We start from the raw sequence: 16,667 nt of genomic DNA, 5'->3' as shown, positions 1-16,667 counted from the left end.
TTTAAAAAAAACAATTTCTTTATTCAATTATTTGTTTATTGTCGACGTTTCGGATTTACACGTGTCGACGTTTATTGTCGACGTTTCAAGTGTTTACACGTGTTACAAAGGACACACCAGTTTCAATTAGTTAATTTTCAAAAAGCCAATCGAACAACATCCAGAGAACAATATTATTTGTGTTTTCAAATAATAGTTTTAAAAAAGACAAATCTTTTAGTAATTTTGATTTACAAAATCTAATTATTCGGCGGAAAATTAACTCACAAATTCATTTTTGTTAAAAAAGCTTATTTAGTGAAAAAGTGCTAACAAATATTCAAACATACAGGTAATTAATTCAACTTTGTCATTAACCTTTTCTTAAAAAATTTCCATAACTTTCAAAAAAAATTCTATTATGTTTAATATCATGTTCTGATAATCCACTCATTTATTTTTATCATTTTTATCATTTTCATTTTGAACATATTATCATATTTCTGTACATTATTATATTTTTTTTACAATTAATTCATTATTTAAGAAAAATCTATTGTCTTTTCCTAAACATATTGTTTGCTAAAATCTCATCAAGATCATGTTTCTTGACAGATGTCCTGAAGATGGAACGTACCTAGTTCCGAAACGTCGACAATAAACAAATAATTAAATAAAGAAATTGTTTTTTTAAAAACTTTTCTTGTTTTTTATTTTGTATTATTTTTGGATTCTTGTTCGAAACTCTACAAAATATACACAAATCCAAGACTCTACCATTCAATATATATATATATATATATATATATATATATATATATATATATATATATATGCATCGCTAATATATCTCGTTTGTCCATACATTAACATTGTTATAAAACATATTATAGCGCATTTGAAAACAAAATAACACGCGCATATTTTATATGCTCTTGACCTTTATGTTGTTGGATATAATTCACTAAATTAAAAAAACAAATAATAGAAAAATGACTGTCAAAATAGGTTCATGATAGAAAAATTGTATAGTTTGAAAAAAAACATTGTAAAGATTGAATACTAGAAAGCACGACATATTTTCAAAGACTTATAGTCACATAAGATAGTTTTGTGATAATGCTTGAATAAGCCCAATATCTTATTATTTGCATAAAAGCATTATTATTTACTCAAGTTTTATAATAAATTATTAATAACTTATTCATATATTTTATTCATATATGTATCATCAAAAACCTTATGAATTTTGAATAAAATGCATATAATGTATGCATGTAGATGTAGAATATATAAATTATATTTTAATTATTATTATATTGAAAAGTCTTTTCATAATACTTTGCATAAAATTTATGCTATATCAATTATAGGAGACCCCAGAGACTTTGGGGCTCCCAATGAACATCAACGAAGATTAATAAAAATCTTCCAAATTTTCAATGGAGGCAGAATTTTTAGAAAATATAAATTGAGTTGGATGAAGTGGCAAATAGGTGTTTATCATTAATGAATATATTTTTTAATGTTATGATTTTTATTTAATTTTTAAGAAATTGTTAACTTTCCAAGGACCGTTAATCGAATGTTCACAAGGGGTGGCGTAGGTTTCTACGGTTCGTGCCTACGGCCTACGCGTAGCGTTTGCTGTAACTCCAACAATGATGTAATATTATTTTGAAGAATTTGAAAATTTCAAATGCAAAAATAGCCCCAAAGAATCTCATTTAAATGAGTTTAACCAGTATTTCAGTATCTTTCTTCTATCTTCACTTCATTCATTGAATTTTACAATTATCGATCCGTACAGTTTGAGAACGTATTGCGCAACCGCGATCGTTGGTAGCCTTGCCTGTTGCTCACCACTTTTGACAGTGACTGTCAGTCAGACTCGAGCTGTCACTGCTTCGTAATGTGAACTTGATTGGTCAAAAGTCATTTTCGTTAATTGTTATCATAATTGATAATACTAAGTGGCAAATCAATAAAAAAAATTGCTTTATATAATAGTTGATATTTGTCCTATGGCGTACTACAATTTATCCCATTCAGAATTCTATTTGTAAATGTTTAGATACGCTTAATTCAACAGGTTAACCTAAAAATGGAGAAATTGACCGAGTGTTTGAAGGACTGGAAAGAATTATCAGCAGAATATAAACAGCTAGAGGTATAGTTACACCAATAATGAAATATGATGTTTTACGATTTGCGAACATTTATGTAAATGAATTACTTAATGTCAGGGTGTCAACAGAGACTACTTGGCAAAATTGGAAGAAGTAGCCGAACTACAAGCAAAATGTTTAAGGGAAATATATCATCAGCGTTACAGAATGAATGTTATAAATTCCACAGTCAAGAAGTAAATAAAATCAAATACAAAATCAACTATACCTACATTACACCCATGTTATCATTCCAGGTTAACGAAAGATAAAGAAATTTATCAAAGCAACAAGGAAACATTGACAAATATAGAGAAGGATATGATGAAGCGTAAAGCACAATTGTATGAAGTTGAGCAAACATTACCAAAGAAAAATAGTTTGTACCTAAGAATAATACTTGGAAACGTAAACGTATCAATATTGAATAAAATAGAAAAATACAGATATAAAGATGAATATGAAAAATTTAAATTAGTATTGAGTATTATAGGATTTGCACTTTCAATATTAAACCTCATGACGAATTTCAGGTACTTATCATACTTTGTGTAGTTTTGACTTTCCTAATATTCACCGAATAAGTAGATTTATTTATATTTTAAAATTGTCATTCTTTGTTTCAGAACACTAGAATTAGCATTTATGTTTCTGTTAGTATGGTATTATTGTACACTAACAATTAGGGAAAGTATTCTAAAAGTTAATGGCTCAAGAATAAAGGGTTGGTGGAGAATTCATCATTTTATATCAACAGTATGCGCTGGCGTATTGTTAGTGTGGCCGATAACTGAACCATGGACTCAATTCCGAGATCAATTTATGTGGTTTAATACCTACATCAGTAAGTAATAATCAATCTAATTATCAATAATTATTATTAAAAATATTTGGAAATGAAATATATTAATGACATTTTTGTTTTTTAATTTTTAGGTTTTGTGCAATACTTACAGTTTAGATACCAACAAGGAGTGTTGTATCGACTAAAGGTAATGTATATCTGAAATATATTAAATAATTTTTAATGGTTGTTTTATGATGAAATTTATATCAACTATTTCCTAAATAACTTGCAGGCTTTAGGTGAAAGACATAACATGGATATCACAATTGAAGGATTCCACAGTTGGATGTGGAGAGGCTTAAGTTTCTTGTTGCCATTTTTATTCATTGGATATGTTTTCCAATTTTATAATGCTTATGTGTTATACCATTTGAGTTATCACCCTGAGGCCACATGGCAGGTAAATAAAATGACTGCTAATATTATTGGGTTTCCTTTATACCAAATAATGATTTGTAATTTTATTAAAGGTTCCGGTATTAAGCTTTTTATTCTTCGTGCTCTTTATCGGTAATACTGCTACTACATGTCTAGTGATACCAGAAAAAATCCGAGAAAGGGTAAAAGAAAGGTACAGATTGATGAGTTTGTCTTGGTCAACTAAGTTTGTGAATCAGGTAAATTTTAATATTTTAAATGTGATATTTACATAAATAATATTGCAATAATAATTAATCATTGAGACGCAGGATGTGGATGCACATGGCTCTGGTGATAAAAAAGACTAATTGTGAACTGAAGATTAGATGATTCATTATAATTTATGTATATTTTGCGAAGTATTTGCATTTGTGAAATTAAGCTTGCACCCAAATTGTATTCTACAAATAGTATTAAATTGTTTGATGTATTTTTGGGATGATAATGTTGCTCAGTTACTAAAACTATGGTTGTATAATAATGTTGGTGGGATTGTAATATTTAACTAGTTCTAATTTGTTGTAAATTGTTATTTCATGTTTTAGTTGTTATTTAAAAAACAAAAACTATTTTTTATAATTCTAATATTTTGGTAATTTCCATGTACATTAAGAAGGCTACTTAATAAAGTGTTTCTAAAAGGCTTATTATATATTTTATTTAATGAACTGAAAATTATTATGAAAAGGTTTATTTAAATATGAAAAATTCTACGTTAGGCAAAATGACAATTAGCAAACTCAGGCGCTGAAAACTCGCGTGGAGTTATCTCACGCCTAAAACCTAGTGCTACGCGCATATTAAAGTTTTTCGTAGTGCTACATTAATGATTTATGATCGCTTACGTGTAAAGAAATGGAAACGTATAGCTTTTTAAACATATATATTGCATGATCTTACTCAAATTAATTTCTGAGCAATTACAAGTTAATTTTTAGTATAAATTAATCCACAAACTCCAGTATATAAAAATATCGTTAATCCTAACAATATATATTAAAAAAAAAAAAAAATATAAAATTTAAAATTTGATTTGCTTGATTACATTATATAAACTATAAATAAATTACTTAAAACACTTACATATTACATATGTATTTTATATGTTTATATGTTTTTAATTAAAAAAAAAGTGTTAATCCGAATCTGAATATATGAAAGTATAAGAATAAACACAATATTTCTCATAAATCAAACTCATTATCTCATTTGCACATTTCAATAACTAATAAATTTTTATATACATTCATTTATTTTTTTTTTATATATGATTTACAAAAATCAGTTTTTGTTTGTCATAACACAGAGCATCGGCATAAGTTTTTGAATTGTTTATCACAAACATCATCATCTTGATAATACACGGAACTCCAATTTAATTTAAAAAAATTATTCAGCCTTTTGTGTCATAAACCTTTCAACCGTGCTACATATTTGCTTGATTAATAATTTTAATTTCTGACGCCCCAGAGCTACTCACTCTCAATGATGTCGCTCTGATTAATACCAAAAAAGCAATGCATAATAAATTAGAATTTTAATATTAAGAATTGAATCTCCTCATCATAATAAAATCATGCATGGTCGAATTACTAGCATTGTATCTCGGCTTGTTAGTAATGAAGAAAACCAGCCAGTCTTTTCCTTTCTCGACATATTAAAATGTATGTACATGTTTTGAACTATACACAATTCCTAGAAATCTTTGTGGTATTTCCTTCCTGGAATAAATATTTAATAAATTTAATTTTAAATATTCCGTGGCATTTTTATGAAATAGAAGCGTACTGGCGAAAAGCGCCTAGATTTTACACGTGCAACACACAAGGCAGACACAATAAAGTTTAATTATCTGGCGGAGAAAAATATCATCTTGTGCACCGTTTAACGCATAGTAGTTCTTGCAATACACTTGCAAAGTTAATAACGCTAATGATGATCAGATACGAACCAGCATTAAAGTTTTTTAAAATTACTCGACATAAGTTCTCATTAGCGTTCTTTATATTTTCACCTAATTTATTGTAAGAAGTTTATTAGAGATTTTTTGCATTGCTTTTAATTATATATGATATAATTCTGTAGAGCAGCGAATTCCTCAAATTTGTGTATTTATATTTTTTATAACTTTATACGCCTCGACTCCTGATGTTTTTATATAAAATTTTAATTATCATTAAAATGCAAATTATAAATCAAGGTTTTGTGTTTTTTGGTATGAATTACAGAATGATAACCATGATAACACATACGAGAGTATATCTAGGATACAAACGTTTACTAATAAAGAAACAAATTAATTAAGTTAAAATTTATAATTTTATAATTATAACAATTTTTACATAACTAATTTCTAGGGCAATATCTTTAATTATGTGTGGGTGCAAAATATTTATTAATATTTAAATTACTGAATTAATTTAGTACATATTTGTATTTCATAAGCATATTGAAAAATAATTATCTAAAAAGTTACGATTCCGTACTAAATTACACGATTTATTATTTTACGCTATTTGTATGTTATTTTTGTACATTTTTTAGAATTAACTCGTTAATCGCCACGAAAATACTAAAAAAATTTACATGTGAAATTTAACTTTGTTACATAATTCAATTAAAAATATATCAAGAAAATTTAATGTATCAAAGAACATATTTTATGCTAAAATTCCCGGAAAACACTGTATATTTGATGTCACACGTATGACTTACATGGCCTTATAATAAACTAATACAATAAATAATATAAAAATAGAACTATTATTATGGCAATCAACGAGTTAAATAGCACTTTATTAAAATTAGTGGCTCAGTTTGTAAACTCATATGTAGAATAAATAATATTTATGATAATTATCTGATGAAGCAGTTACAGATAAAAACTATTTAATTTTAAATAAACTTAAAAAATTAAACGTAGATATTAAATAAATAAATGCTCTTAAGGAGTTTTAATTGTTTCAATATTACAGCAACTTTAATTGTCAATATATATTTAAATACTGTTCTATATGTTTCCCTATTCATTGCAAATATATTTTAAAGTCGGCTTGAATTTGCATCACAACTCATATTACATTTCCAACTTATAAAGCGTTTCAGTCGCTTCATAAAATTTTAAACAAAATTTATCTCACGTTGTGGCAATGAATCCCCTAGACATTTTTCATGAATCTTCCCCAATGGTATATAACTATTATAAATACTAGCGCTTTGGTACTATATAAAACTAATTGATAAGTAGAGTGACAAGTATAAAATAACAAATCATCCAATATATATTAAAACCTTGCTAATGTCGCAATTCGTCACTGTTTACCAGACTATTAATCGACCGTTAATATTGGACCATAAAGAACAAGTCGGATCATAAAATCGCTGTCAAAATTAACAATTAATTTTATTGAGAAGACAACATAGGGATATAAATATGAGAGAAACATAAATTAATTCCATATCTTATGAAATTTGTAACAATATATTGATAATGGAATTTATAAATAAATTATTGAAAATAGAAGTTAAAGCCAAAAAATATTTTAGAATCTACTTATAAATTGTGTATTTCAAATATTAAAATAAAAGTAATTTTTATTAATTTTAATAATTATGCAAATTTTCTGTAAATGCTCTCTTTAATACTTTTAATTTGAATAAACTGAATACTTCTAATAGATGAAACATATTCATGCGGAAACAGGATTATAGTCGCCACAGTGAAAAAAATACACTAATATAATTTTAAAATTATAACAAAATTATGCTATAGAATTGACAATAATTATAGAAATATGTTTATAACTTATAACAGAAAATATATTTATAACTTTGTTTTCATTTATTTAAATTAAAATTCAAGAATCTTTGACCTACTATGCAATCTTTTTCCAAATGTAAATAACATTCTTCTCAACGTTCTCTATTTAATTCGTGTTCTGACGTCCATATAATGACTTATTCCCCCACGTACACTTTAACTAATACACTATTTGTATTTGGGTCTTTTGGGGCACACCCAAAACCATGCAATATTGCCATTCCAGGCATATTGACCTCTTTCGGTAAATTTTGCGTGTCACAGACACATAAAAGAGCTTTGCTAAAATTCAATTTTAATTTCCAATTCCTTGATTTGGTTAATTAATAGATCCTTGATTATATAGAATGATTAAAACACGCTATGTGATTTTTTAGAAAAAACTAGACTTTAGTTGCGAAAGAAAATTATAGTGTGCTGATCAAACCCTATCAAAATTTAGCATGACAAACACATATTAGAAAGCTTTGCTAAAATTCAATTTCAATTTCCAATTCCTTAATTTGATTCATTAATTATTAGAAACTTGATTATATAAAGTGATTCAAATACGCCATGTCATTTTTTGTAAAAACTGTATTTTAGTTTCAAAAGTTAATTGCAGTGCGCAGCAACAAACACTTATGTCCTAAGTACGAGGCCCGTTCAGAATTTTGTTGCTTTTTTTTAAATTAAACTGTTAGTCGTGGAACCATTATAAAAGTAGTGATCATTTTCTACAAGTTTCAATAAATATTTTTTAAGTTTAAAAGATTTCTCAAGAGAAATAATTATAAATGAAGTTAATTACGGTGCTCTCCATAAATCAAATTTATCTCTCGAATCTTTTACATACTTGCAATCGCTAATTAACATCCATGTTCTAGCATAATATATAATAAATTTTGAACTAATTTATATATATCTTATATATAAAAATGGAGCTCTCTTTCAAATGTCCGAATAAAACTCGAAAACGGCTGAATCGATTTGGCCAGTCTTAGTCTTGAAAAATTCGTGCCAATCCAGAGAAAGTCCAAAAGGTGAGACATTATTTCAAATCCGCGTAGAAACTTTACATTTTTAATTTGAAAATTTTTGTTGAAGCGTAATTTAAATAAAACAATTGACGGTGGCAATTTCGTGAAATGTCAAACGCTTTTGACAGATGATGTTCAATTACGTTTAATAGGATGTTTTAAGCGAATATTATTTAATTATGATAAATTTGTAGTAAGTAGTTTTGTTTGTAGATTTATTTATATACAAAAACGTTAGTAAACGGGCAGCAAGTGTTACTAGAGACTCAAAATATCAATGTTAATATGAAAATGCACTTTTTGGCATATTTTTCTCAAACACGGTGCTCTGAAAGATCTCATTTGTATAATTATATACTCATTGGTATTTATAAAACATTTTCTAGGTTATATTATTTTTTATTTATGTTATTTAAATTCAGAATCTAAATTTGGTATCGATCAAATTGACATTTTGTCGAATAACATTTTTCCAGTTATAATTTCCCAGAATTTATCGCAGAATAGATAGTAATATATGAAGGTCCGGGATTAAAAAGGTCCACCACCGATGTGCCAAAAATCAGTAAAGTTAAGCATTGTTTAACAACAATATTTGAAAGTATAGGAAAAAAAGATGTATAGCCAGCTACAACCTTGATTTGAAAACGATAATCTTTGAAATGGGGGAGATAAACGGTAATCTTTGAAAATCCATAATAAAAGTATTTTCTTCCGTTGGTAGTTTTAGCATTAGTTAAAAATGTAATTATTTTGTAAAATACCTTTAAAATTATAATAAGGCTTTAAACCTTTTGCCACCTGCCCGTTACGAGTTACCCTGCATATAGGATAAAAAGGACTAGATAACAAATTTTTGAAAGATATCAAAAAAGCACATTTCTACAATGATGAAGTAGAAGTCAGTTTACTGAACGTAGTCAGATAATTGTTCGTTTGATATGTGTTATTTGTTGTGATATAATTGTTATGGTTTTCACAATATAGTTTATATTTGCTCAAAGTCAAATTGGACCTTTGTGTCTCGCCCTGTTCTACATATATACTTATTAAATTTATATATAATATTATATATATTTATTAAATTTACTTTAATTCATCGAATGTAACTTGAAACTTTTTAAAAAGCAGGTCAAAGAAGAAATACTTGATTCATTTTTTATCTCTCCTCGCAAAAATTTGAAAATTTTGTATAAGCTCAGTAGTATTATTTACAATTATACACAAAATCCTGAATCTAAAAAGAATCTGAAAAACTTGAAACGTAATTAATAAGCCGAAATACCAAAAAAGACTCGGATTGAATTATACGGTATTTTCTATAAAAAGTGTATAAAACTTGCAGTTTGATTGTATTGACAAAATATAGACAAACTAATGGGGTTTATTGTTTTTATAATACCTAATTGTATACAGCATTCAAACAACACATCCTTATGCACTTAAAGTATTAATATTTTTGATTCTCTAGAAATGGTTTAGATTCTAAACTTTAGAATATACATTATTTAGCAAAACAACGTTTGCCGGGTCAGCTAGTATATATATATTTATATCATGCGATGAAATATAATTGTAATTATAATTACTAAAACAAGAATCAAGAAAATGTTTTCTTTATGTTAATAAAGCAACAGAAAATTTCCAAAGGCAAACTGCCTGTATTCACTTTTTTGCCTTCTGGCTTGGATGAGTATTTGTTTTTATTTGATTTATTCATTTTCATGCTCCGTATATTGTATATAATTAGGAAGCAGTTGCAATATATAAATGAAAAAGAATATTGTAGGTTTAGTAAAGAAAAATAATTACGTCCATTAAACATTTTGATCTCTATTACATGTTTAGCTTTTTGGAAATAAAATAAAACATAATTATTTATATGTATAATAACTATATTAGAAGTTATTTTGCTCATTTGCAGTAAATGCTAAATTATTTGATCGATTTAATATAAATCGAAGCAACATCGTTGGACCTTTAAGTTATGTAAAAATTAAAAGCAGATTTTTTTATATTTACTTTTTACTAGTTTAATCAAGCCGTTCTAAAGAATCACATATTGGATATAAAAACTTTTACATCTTGCCTGACTGAATTTTGTTATATTTTTTATAGTTGCTGAGCCCCCCCATCAAAATTCATGGGTGGGCTCAAGCCCACACAGCCCACGCGGTTCCGACGCCACTGGTTGCACTTAAAATACAGGAAAAGTAAAGTAGTAATAAAAATAAATTAACCCATTGCCTAAGTAGACTAGACCTATATTATCAAATCTCATTATACTAGCAAATCATTAAAACATGAAGTATTATTAAAGAAAAGTACTTAAGTTTTGCTATATTCGGATAAAAAAAACTAAATTTACTAAATACTAGGTTTTTCTAAATAACGAATCCTATTGTTGTCTCTTGAATTGAAAGAAATTTAGACAATGTCGTCGATATTAAATACTAGACTTTGCTTTATACACATTTAACAATTGAATAATATATTTTTAATAATTAAATTTATTTATTTCTTTTAAAAGCACTTACATAAATAAGTATTAATATGACCAGAATTCAAGAGAACCAGAATTAGCATTGTGCCATGAATTAATGTTATAAATTCTTATTTTTAGGTAGAAGTGCACTTAGAACACGAAGTTGTCTAGCTTATTTTGCAACTAGAACGTTAGCAAAATTTCGCAAACAAGGAAGATAATTATGTTTGTGTTATAAACTTTGTACATTGTAGCTTCTCAACGATGCTGTTTATATCTTAAAGCATAGTAATTTGATTTTACTAAATAAGATGTTTCTGAATTCGTAAGATCTTATTTCAGAAATACTTCTCAATTATCTAAGGAATGGATAAAAGTTACTAAAACATTATGCTTTTATCATCGTTTGGAACTTTTCAAGTTTTGAAAACAAAACGGATATTAAAATTAACGGTCTTATGAAGAGATATATCACCAAGTCCAAAAAGTCGAATAAAAATTACGTTAGTGATAGTGTATATGGTATATCAAGTAGTCTTTATTAAAGGTGTACCAATAGATAAAACAAGAACAATATTTAATCAATAAATTTACTGTTTTGTATATGAATTTTCACGATAATCAATAAGTTAAAAAAATGTAACCGTTAACAAACAATACATTTTTCTTTTTTTGTTTCAAGCTAAACCCTATCCAGTTGCAACATTGAATTTATGATGAAATTCTGTCACATAAAAATATGGAATAAAAATATATATTTCTGTAGAACAATGAAAGCAGTAATCTTTCTGGGAACAACGCCGATGCTCATATGGCAATAGAAGTAGCAAAGAGAGCATGTACAAATTTTTATTTTTATACGAAAATTCTAAAAAAAAATATGGAAAGCTACATTTTATTCATAACTTATATATATTTAATGTATAATAATATGCAACAAAGTGTTCACACCATTAAAGTGCAGATGTAATATGTTTGCACCTATTTAATAAAAATATTAGTGATTCCATTCATTTCAACCCAAAAAATAGTGTAATTTCTTCAAATTAAGCTGCATTTTGTTTTAATTAATCATTAAATTAATAGATAAATGATTTTTGTTTTATTAGAAAATATATTATTGCTTGTCAATTTCAGAAGCACAAGGAAAAGTATGTATGTATTATAAAAATATGATCTTTACCTTATCTTTCATCAATTTAGTTCCACGCAAATCAGATATTTATAAAATATAAATCTTTCAAGACAAATTTGAACATTTTTGATAGATTACAGTTCAAATAAATTTTTATCCACTTTGATTGAAACGTATCAATATTTACAACCTGTTAGTAGAATATAACAAACAGTTTCCGAATAGACAAACTTTACAAAAGAGTATGAACATATTTTCATACAAAAATCAATTTGCACTTCAAAAGAACAAAGTTACATATCGTAAAGAAAATATATGGAAAATTCATGATCTATATTGCATTTTAGATAGAGAAACTTGCGTCAGAGATTCCGTATTATGTAAGTTATAACCTACAGGGAATGTGGAAGAAAATTGAAAATTGATGGAACTGGAAAAAAAAATTGTATAGTGATCGTGTCTAGTTAAGTATTCATATGATTTTCTACATAAAATTGTCAATGGTTTATAAACTGTTGCACACTGCTACTTTTTTCAGTAAGTTTGAACCAAGCCATATACTTAGTCGAAAATGATTACAACAAATTAATTTTTGGAAGAAATATTTGTCTCGACCAATTAAAAACGCCTTGCTTTATACATATTAAATAAAACAAATTTATATGTCATTATTCAAGAAACATTTACTGTCAAAGTGATTACTTTTCTGCTGCGAAATCAGCAAAAAAATATCACAACAGACAAAAAGTGAACATTAGAAAATGATCCAGTTTCAAGTCATGTGACAAATGAGAAAAGTCTAGTAAAATAAAACATGTAGTCAATTTATTTTCTCTAGAAATACCATTTACAATAAATTCTCTCATTAAATTTTTATCATTGTAGAAACAGATCATTTTTAATGATTATTATTATTTTTAACATTTACATTTTACACATTAAATTTTACAAATATTGTTTTATCGAAATTGTAATAAATTACAAAAATAACGGAATTTTATTAAAAAATTTAATGATAATATTAAATTCAGAAGAAATTATCAACAAATAGGGCAGTTCATGGCAATTAAGTATATGTACAAATTAAGTTTGAAGATATAAACCACAATGATTCAAATTAAATGCAGAGTAAAATATTAAAGTAATAAATAAATTATAATAAACAAATAAAAGTAATAAAGTTAAGATATCTCGAAGAAAGAAAGAGCTTTCGATTAGTATTTCTACAGTAAATCACGGTTATTTTTGAGTACACAATTTATTATCATAGATCATAAATTTTCCAAAAAAAATCTACCTGTGAAAAACATCTATCGTGTTCCAGTGAGATCCATCATGTTTCAAATTAAAACATTTAAAAAAATCATATTTGTGTACTAAATAAAATTTGATTCAAAACTGTTATAAAATATTCTCCAGATCATATACATATACATTCTATAAAATGTAAAATCATCTCTAATTATAAATTTTAATTAAATGCAGAACTATTTTAAAACGTTTGAAAATACAGTTTACAAATATTTATAAATCTACCTATGAAAAAAAAAACAAATGTATCTGGGTATTTGAAGCAAGAGCAATACATAATGTATTCAATTCATATGTTAGTTAAAAGTTTAATAAAAAAAAACAATATTTTAATTAGTACTTTTGCAGAAGCTTTTTAATTAGGTATTTTTATATACATAGAATTTACCAGACATTTTAAAAGTATCATATTAATAACTAATGATGAATAAGCGCATAAAAACATAGTGCCCGCCAACTAGATATTTTTATTCAAAAACAATTTTTATAACAATCATTTTTAGAGATGTATTGACAATGTAAAGTTGATATACATCTTATTTTGCCAGCTAAATTCGCTTATTAGTAGCGACTTTACCCAGATTAGTGCTTCTAGTTCATTTAACTAAAATAAGTATCAAGTATTTAAGATGTATTAAAGCAAGTCGAATGACATTACTGACTTACAAGGAATTGCGTTCTACACCGGGAAATAAAACCATTCTTATTTAATGGTGTTTGAAAATTAATATAACAAAATATTTATTTATAGTTAAGTTATTTTAATAAAAAGTTATTGTAATAAAAATTGTTTAGTTTCATATGCAATGTGCATTTACTCTAGCGTAAGTTGATTTATGAATTCATCGGCAATTTTTGCATAAAATAATTTTGAATAAATCGATCATTTATTCATTATTGTTTTCATTCACAAGCCTACAAACAGACAAACTTTACACAATTCTCTGTTTGACTTAATCGTAATTAGTATATTAAATGTTAATGCTCCATTTATAAACTTATCTGTATTTTTTCATTTATATAGTATCATTTCCATTAATAAAGTCCACAAATGGAAAAGATTTTGCGCGTATAATTTGCTCATTGTACGCAGTTGACCGTAATTAGTAGCGACTTTACCCAAATTAGTCGAGAAAACAATTTAATTAACGCGGCGAGTGCTTTTCCTACATTTTCCAAATCCTGAATCAAGTATCCGGGAATTAGGAAGTATCAAAGTGAGTCAATAGTACCATGATACTGTCTTAGAAGCAATATGGGTGTCACTTAACTTTTCCGTTCGGCAGCAGTTGATGACATTAGCCCGATAATCTTGTTCTGCACTACGTAATGCTTTACGTAGCCTACGTTAGCCTAGGGCGTGCCTGGCACGGGACGGAGACGGAGGCCTAGATCGATCTTACGTGTGCCGAATATTCAATTGTTTGTTCATCATTTTGAACCCGAAACCGATAAATAAACGGAGAGCTAAAGAATTTATTCATTATTTTGCTTTATCCAATATTATTATGACAGTATAAGCAAAATACAAAATATATGCAGTTTATCATGAAACTAATAACTAATGAACTGAGAGACTATGTTTCATGCACCTATATGTACGTATGTAATTAGCCGCAGTAAAATTAGTCTCTAGAGGGCACTATATTTTCTCATATCATCATTACGTCTTATACAAACTGCATTAGTTTATATACTTTTTTTATTAATCAAGGTAATATTAAATTTATTAATCACATGAAATATCACATCAAATGCATTAAAACCTAGCGAAACAGTAACAAATGTGAATCAGAAAATAGATGAATACGACAAATGTTAATAAAGTAAGTTAAAAATAGTATTATTTTAAAAAAATCATAATCATTGTGGTAAAAAACATATAAAAAATGTATTCGTTAGTTTAACTTGGCAGGTGCACAATGTGATATGCAATTATAAATTGGATTGGTGGTAATTACAGAGTCATTGATAAACATCATCCTCAGGGCCAAATTGTCATAGGTGAAAAAATGTTTGTAAGTTGTAAAACAGTAAGAAAATAGCAGTAAAACAGTAAGAAGTGTAAAACATTACAGTATTATAATACGACGAATTTTAAATAAAGTAATTTATAATTAGTATTTAACAAAAAAAGCATAATAATTGTGGTGAAAAAAAATAATCAAATAATTCGTTAGTTTAAATTATCAAATAGCTTACCACAATGTGATATAAAATTAATAAATTGGATTGGTGGCAATTACAGAGTCATTAATAGACCTCGTCCTCAGAGCCAAATTGTCATAGGTGGGAAAAGTGTTTCTGAAAGTTACTAAAAAACTGCCTGGAAAGACACAAGAAGATTTCTATGATAAGAAAAAAAAGAGATGGTTTGGACCAATTCCATACTGATGGCGTTTTTTGGTCAAGCTTCAAGATTACCAAAATGCTGAATAAGTTTCGAAGCGAACAAGGTAGAGGCCGAATTGAAAACATATCCAATTGTAGAAAATATATTGCGTATATGGGCACTCTACAAAACAGTATACAGTTGCTTTGGTTTAATGTAATCTCATACAATTGCAAAATTTGGCTTTGAAATCTGGTTTGGAAAGCGGTGATGGATTGAGTTCGAATAATTTTTATTACTAACTTTAGTAATTTTTAAAAATGTATGTATGTTATATAACCTGTATATAATTTTATTTACGAGAAATAATCAATGGTGGTGTCAAATAAGTACAATATAAAATATAAAACTGAAAATTTCCATATCAGCGCTAGAATAAAGGCAGAGTGCGATGTGCGACGTTACAAACAAAATCGTTAGAAATTACCACTTAATTTAAATTTGTTTGTTTGGGTGTATTTAATTCGTTTTCTTTCTGCTGCTAAAAAAACTCTCATCCGCGTGTCTTTGGGATTATTTGATAAAGCATCTTGAACTTTATTATTCGTTATAAATTGTACAATATGCTCAAACTTATAGACAATGTTCATTTTGACAGATTTCAACATTTATTTAAAACGGCTAAGAATAACTCCAAATTAGAGATTATGAATATTATAATAATAATAAGAGGGAAGCAGTTAGTATTTATATTTATGAAATTTAATTTATAATTTGCAATAATGATATACAGTGTTTTTATAAAATATTTTTTCAAAAAAATATTTGGTAAGTATTAAGTGGTTTAATAGATGTCATGTGCGTAATCAAAATTCTATCTGTAAGAAATAAATGAATTTGTATTAATATATATATATAATATATATATATATATTATTATTTATTTATAATGTCTATGATAAAGTACAAAAATATTATTTATTACATTATTATTATTAACAGCTGATGCTAAATTTTTAACTTCCCGTAGGGTAAGTTATTGTAATGGGCCGAAAATCGGAATTGAAAATTTTTACATTTCTCGACGTTTGAAGGTTTCTGAACGTTTTGGCATACCTCAGAAAAAAATGGATGTGTGTGTGTGTGTGTGT

At 26.7% G+C, this 16,667-nt stretch overlaps 1 protein-coding gene across 1 annotated transcript; it reads left to right on the top strand.

Annotated features, from left to right (window-relative positions):
• The first annotated feature begins 1,865 nt into the window (after positions 1–1,865).
• Positions 1,866–4,021, top strand: LOC113374309 (transmembrane protein 120 homolog). The gene is made up of 8 exons (XM_026614426.1): positions 1,866–2,149; positions 2,226–2,344; positions 2,405–2,680; positions 2,774–2,991; positions 3,084–3,139; positions 3,227–3,394; positions 3,465–3,611; positions 3,678–4,021. Exons 1-8 carry the CDS (start codon positions 2,084–2,086, stop codon positions 3,720–3,722), a joined length of 1,095 nt encoding a protein of 364 aa, XP_026470211.1. The 5' UTR covers positions 1,866–2,083; the 3' UTR covers positions 3,723–4,021.
• The last annotated feature ends 12,646 nt before the right edge of the window (positions 4,022–16,667 follow it).

The sequence above is a fragment of the Ctenocephalides felis genome, unplaced genomic scaffold (genome assembly GCF_003426905.1).
Source record: "Ctenocephalides felis isolate EL2017-DRISC unplaced genomic scaffold, ASM342690v1 CF-g0.4_SCAFFOLD_00845, whole genome shotgun sequence".
NCBI classification, from domain to species: domain Eukaryota; kingdom Metazoa; phylum Arthropoda; class Insecta; order Siphonaptera; family Pulicidae; genus Ctenocephalides; species Ctenocephalides felis.
The sequence above is the reverse complement of the archived record's forward strand: the minus strand, read 5'-3'. Positions and strand labels throughout refer to the sequence as shown.

Excerpts from the sequence above, each read along its gene's own strand:
- LOC113374309 (XM_026614426.1), top strand. The coding sequence starts at position 2,084 with ATGGAGAAATTGACCGAGTGTTTGAAGGACTGGAAAGAATTATCAGCA. Across the intron at positions 2,345-2,404 it reads ATAAATTCCACAGTCAAGAA|GTTAACGAAAGATAAAGAAA; the intron begins GTAAATAAAATC and ends TTATCATTCCAG. Across the intron at positions 3,612-3,677 it reads CAACTAAGTTTGTGAATCAG|ACGCAGGATGTGGATGCACA; the intron begins GTAAATTTTAAT and ends TTAATCATTGAG.